Source organism: Opisthorchis viverrini, assembly GCF_000715545.1.
Source record: "Opisthorchis viverrini unplaced genomic scaffold opera_v5_53, whole genome shotgun sequence".
NCBI lineage: Eukaryota > Metazoa > Platyhelminthes > Trematoda > Opisthorchiida > Opisthorchiidae > Opisthorchis > Opisthorchis viverrini.
This window is the reverse complement of record NW_008751710.1, coordinates 1,898,486-1,904,518: the sequence shown is the minus strand read 5'-3', so window position 1 is coordinate 1,904,518 and position 6,033 is coordinate 1,898,486. Positions and strand designations below refer to the sequence as shown.

Here is a 6,033-nt window from a genome sequence, read left to right as displayed (position 1 = left end):
AGAGAGGGTATAAGTTGTCGATGAAGCGGCGCTGATCTGTTGATGAGGATCAATAGTGTCAGGCTTTGTCGGTTTCTTTTTCTTCTTCTTCTTAGCCTTCTTGCTACTCGGGGCTGTTTGATGCTTATCATTCAGTTGTGGATGTAATATGCTCTCGACTGCCTCATTTGTGTGTTTTTGTGCCGTTTTGTTCAGCGTCTCGGTAACTTTGTTCAGTAAAGCAGTAGCCCGGGGATTGTTCGCTAGTTTGCCCTGCAACACAAGGAAAAGGAAAAAGAAAAAAGATGAGGATTTACGACAGAAACAGTATTGCAATATTCACCGTATCTGTCGATACACTACTAGAAAACCAGGCGTGATTGCAAGCCGAAGGAAACCGTGCACACTTCAGCTGCAACATTTGAATCAATCAACGTTAGGGTTTCTGTGTGGTTTCTCCATGCGACTACTGCTGGAACTGCATATCAAGAGGCGTATTGAATGAGATACATATTGAATAGCGCTTATCGTCCAGACCCATCACTCCATATCCAGTTCCTATCAACCTGAACAGATGTGTGATCCGAGTACGTAACAGTCTGAATTCGTGAGATGGGCACCGCTGATGAACTCCAACAAAGAGGAAACAAATGTGGCTTGTTTGTTGGCTCTTAAGTACAAACTGGCTCCACTTACAGGACAAAATCTCCACTGAGAATTCCTAGGTCGACGGATTTTCAGCAACCTTATGAGTAGTAAACTACAAAAATTCCTAGGTCTCCTTACACTACCAACAAACAATAGGTAACTCAGAAGGAAGGATAAACTTTCCATCTGAGAAGTCGTCACTTGAAAGAGCTGGTCAACATGTGATTGCAGGATGACGACGCTAAGGTGCGAGCCAACCGAAATACTGATCAGCCGCTCGTAGCCGAACGGTTAAGCAATAAAACTACTACTTGGAAGATTGCGGTTTCGAAACACCAGAGAGCTTCGTAAGATGCGCACTGCTGATGCTTCATGTGAACAGAAATGGATGTGCAATGCTTCTCACCATAGACTGACTTTGTTACGGGATGAATTCTCAACGGCAAATCTGAATTCTGTTTGAGCTAGACCTCCTAAGGTGTGCAGATGCGCATTCTCATAAAAGCGACTGTCTCTGCTAAAGTTCAGTCGGGCTGTCGAATATTTCGGTAAGCAAACTTGTCGCATTGACATCGTAATGTTTACACAGCATCGCTATGCAAAAGTGCCGCTGTCGACCGAGAACCATTATCTTCATGGGCAAATCAGTGTTGATATCTCGCTTCCTTTAGCAAACAGCGGTCTTGTGATTTCGGATATTAACTGTTCTGGATTAACGAAGGCCGGGGACGTTTGACTGTAATACTTTGCTGCGGTAACATTGGCGAAAAGCTACCACGACTGGCCATGAATAGTAACCACTGATGCAGTCACAAGTTGACAGAAAATAATGACATTACGTCCATTTATTGGTCGCAACTACAGCCGAATTTCTGTTTGTCAGTGTGTGATTTTACTTGTTTTGGTCCGAATCTCTGACTAAGCAGTTCGAGTTTCTCATAAAGGAGTAGCGCTTTATTACAAGAAAATCACATATCCTTCTACAGACGTAAGAATTGAGTTTGATAATACACAGTCTTCTGGTGGCACCTTACACCACATACGGCAAACTATAGAGCAAGATGGCGTTAATCAATATGGCTAACTATGAAGCAACATAAAAAAAAGCATCGAAACCATTTTCACTCCGGATTTGTGTGAGACTTCGGGACACGAGCAACCTTAGCTTACGACAGATGCAAGGAGACCGCCCTTTCACCTTTCATTGCTGGGTTTGAAATCAGAATAAGGATAAGCAACCGCCTACATTCATTCTTATCCTTACACACACGCGACGACACTAGTGAACACGTCCAGACCTCCGACACATAGAAATCCAACGTAAGCATCTAAGTCATCGTCATCTTCACCACGTAGCCACAGCATACCCAACACCGAAGCACCACTAATTTACAAGATCGTGAGTGCGAATTAGTCTCATATACATCGTGATTAGCTTTCCATGGTGGTTAGTTACGGTCGAAAGGCATCCATTAGACGAGAAAAACAGAACCACAAACTACCTGCTTTTGCATTTTCTGTAAGCCATAAAATTCCCGAGCCGTGAGCATCTTCAGATGGGTAGGTCAATGTCAGCGTCTGGAGTGAACGAGCAGTTCTCGAGAGCTAAACTGAGGAGCCACACAAGCGTCTGAAAGCAAAGAAGTTTTGTTTGCGATGAGTTTAGTGAATGTAAGGACAAAGTGATAGGCCAAGAGCGTTCAGCTGTAGCACGCTCCCGGTGCCTAGCTGCCATGCCACCCGAGGGAAGCACGAGGGCTGGGATACTGCCAGGTTGCCCAAGCCTAGACAAGAGAAGTCGAGTGGCGGAGGTCGGATTCGAACCACGGACCTTCCGGGCCAAGAAGAGTATCATTCACTTCTAGTCTCATAAGGCCTATAGAAGTGATAACGGATCAGTTTTCAGAGCACAAACGTATTAAGCGACACCAGAGAGTTGTTTTGGGTCAGTGGGTATCCCAGCAATTTTTGACAAGCAACAAAAGGGTCAGTAGTAAACGGATGTGGCAGAACACTTTATGGTGCACGGCGGTATGCCAAAAAAGTGGCTTCCACATAAGAGAGACAAAGGTTGACGCTGTCGGTCAGCAAGTCCTCTGTCATAGAAAAGCCTTTAAAGACTTGTTTAGTTACTTCATTTTATTATGTCGGATGTCGGATGTCAGTTTAAATGATACGACAGGTCGCAGAGGGCCAAGAATGGTGCTCCGAAGCGAGGTCTGGACACATGGAGGTCCAGTTCCAATTCCAACATCAACCCACCACAGGCCCAACTATTCCGCATCCGTATTCACAGTACTTAACCAAAGCAGCTACTGTAACTGAGCCGGGAAACTAAGTCCATCCACCTATGGACAAGCTTTTTTAGTCTAATCCTCGTTCAATTGTGATTGACCTGGGCGACTTTTCTAGGAATTTATATGGGTATGCGAAACAGAGCAGGTAGTCCGTTGGGGCCACATTCTGAGGTATGGTAGAGCCAAGAGGACCAAATCACTACAGTTCCAAGTCCCTGCTATCATGTAGGACGCGATTGTTCCGCAAAGCTTATGCGTTGCTGTTTCCAAATACAGGAAGCTATTCGTGAACAGCGACGGGTAAGGGTTGAATCAAAGTCCTTGTTATATATTATGGTGCTTATATCTACATCCTTTACGACAGCGTACGCCCAAAACCTACCGAGTGTTCGTCTGGTTCTTTTTAGTATCTATCTGGGATTTCCACAGGAATAAACTATAACCCGAAGATCTTCAGTCTTCTGTTAATTTGTTAACTGACTCGATTTATAACAGTTTACTGATCTACACACGAATAAGTATTTCGATCACAGCTTTTCGTTAGGGATGTAGAGTCTCCAGAGGATGCGAAGGTCTATAGTCATTGGCGTTTTCAAGAACCACCTCGGGGTGGGGAGGTCGATGAATTCTGATACACTGAAGACATTATACAACTCTGTTTCCGCAAATAATCAAATTTGTTTCCTCATATTCTGGTTGTGATACTGCCATAGCTACCCTTCAGGCCGCTTACATTGAGGCAAAAAACGAAATTTGGTGCCTGTAAGTTTACGCTAAACAGGAGATTGGAAGTTAGTTTCTTCAAAAAATCCGCAGCTGTCCTAGACTATGAGTAACTTCAGAGTAGTCACTACTGAATGGAACTATGATGACGCCATTCGTGATCCGCTTATAGGTGAAATGCTCTCCATCTCCATCCGCCCAAAAGAATCTGGAACATGAATCACTGAGCCTGATACAGCTAGGATCAAGCAAAACGTTTGCAGTTAGCAAGGAAACAATATGAATCACCCAATATACAAAACTCCGAAACTGGAGAATTCATATTCCAGACTAATATGCCTCCCGTAGAACCAACTACCTGTACCCATCCACTGAAATTTATACATTTATTTGTGGCAATCCACCAGTTCTTCCGTGGTAATGCACGTTACCTACACAACAAACGTCCCGCCAAGGACACTATCTGCAAGACTCGTGCTTCTTTTGGGTGGCATGGTTGCTAGGCACCGAAAGGGTGTTACAGCTGAATGATTTTCCGCAGGAAAAAGGGTCACCGCAGAAGATCAATTCTGAAGGCTCCTATTCTAAACAGTGGACTTTTGTTCCCAAACAATTTTTGACAACAGCCACCACTGTCTCTATTAGTTTGTCAGTCAGGTGCTTTTAATGAAGTCCGACTCTAGATTTTGGTGCATAACGGACGTTTAAAGTTTCATTTTAGAGGCACAAATTAACCACAGCCACAGACCAACAGACCAGTCAAAGGGCCAAAGTGTCCCGAAAACAAAGACTTCGTTTGCCTCGAACTTCATCGGTCGCTCAAGGACGGCATCGCATCATCGTCAACTTCCACCGTAAACCACGTATTTGTTGCACAGCGGTCACAACTGTTACAGTGCCGTTCAGCAATTGTACGCGAAGCAAGGAGTTTGCAGTGACGCACCAGAGGCAGTGGGTGGATAAGGTGACGCAGGAGTCAGAACTTACAGTGTAGATCATGAGGCAAAACTGTTCATTGAAGGTAACGGCTTAGATACACGCGCGACACTGAACACGTTAATGGCTTTTATACTTCGCTGCCAGGTCACTGCACAACCTAGTCTGGCTTGTTACCACTCTTCGCATAGTTGTACGAAAAAAAACAGTTCGAGTAAGTCATCAACCGGTAAACGGCGCCCATGCTACCTATGGAGTGTGATCAACTCATCTATCGGTGGCGATTCATTTATTCCGAAAGCCATTCGGCATACTTCACCATTAGTGACCCGGTGTTCCCACCAGACTATCAATATTCCAAAGACATTGATGGTCAACCTCTGGAGGATTCCGAGGTCCTCAGTGCGAAACGGTCAAGCTTCTGACCCACATAACACTATGGAACACATCACACCATTGTTAAGTCTATTTTCGAAAAATAAGCTGATATCAAGCCTGCAACACAGATGGTGCAGGAAGAAAAAAGATGTTCCGGCCCTCCTGATTCGTGAGACAGGATTATCTAGATAATTTGTCTGTATTACGATGGCATCAGACGCAAGAAGTGCTACGTCATCTGCATATTGGATATTTGTAAGCTAGCGCTTTGAGAAGAATTTCACACCACAGGCATTAGAGGCTGGTGGTGACTCCCATGATCACAACAATGATGAAGTTGAAGAGGAAAAGTGGAAGGGGAGACACTCGGCTGACACCACTGAATGTAGTGAACACAGGTGAGAGCTTACCGCAGACCTCCCTGTATCCACGTAAAGCCAAGAGTGTATGGGGAAAACCTTGATCCAGAAACAACCCCAAAGTATCTGACGATCAGTAGTTAAGGTCGGCTTTCAATTAAAGAAAGACACCCAACGATGATGGCTGGAAGCGCTGACACTGTTTCAGAATTTGACGAAGGAAGAATATGTGACTGATGCATCCTCTTGGAGGGCGTAGCTCAGCTTGGTTTTCACGGAGCCGCCTATTCCCGTGTTGTCAACCTTGGTAGAATGAAATCAGAGAAATTCAATGCCACTGCTACCAGGCTAGTACCCCGGTGGTTTTCACATAGTGCTCGCGTACCCACTTCGAAGAGGGGGATGGTCCGTGACCCGCCCTATGCAGTGGGCACCTTTTCACTCAAAACCACATAGCACGCGAGTGACCAGAGTTTATCAGCCCCCCCCCCACTCATAGGAGCGTTGGGTACAAACAGCTGCCTCATGTTTCGGGAGGAATACATGGTAATTCATTTCTTCTGGCGAGCAATTAAGTTTCACGTTCCATTCTCCCACACAGATTTTCTCCAGCGGACGTGTCGTGTAGGCAGTGGCTCAATTAACGCCCTCGCGAATGAATCACTCGGAGGTATTTTTTGATAGTCGTTTCACTGAGTGGCTTTCCTTTGATG

General features: G+C 45.1%; 1 protein-coding gene across 1 annotated transcript in view; it reads right to left on the bottom strand.

Moving 5' to 3' along the window:
- The window catches only part of T265_03702 (hypothetical protein), a gene marked incomplete at both ends in the record, with an annotated part of 23,932 nt that extends 21,676 nt beyond the window's left edge, over positions 1 to 2,256 (bottom strand). Inside the window, one exon of the mRNA XM_009168244.1 lies at positions 2,130 to 2,256. Within this exon, the coding sequence (XP_009166508.1) occupies positions 2,130 to 2,155 (26 nt within the window). The remainder of the gene's footprint in view (positions 1 to 2,129) is intronic.
- Between the last annotated feature and the right edge of the window lie 3,777 nt (positions 2,257 to 6,033).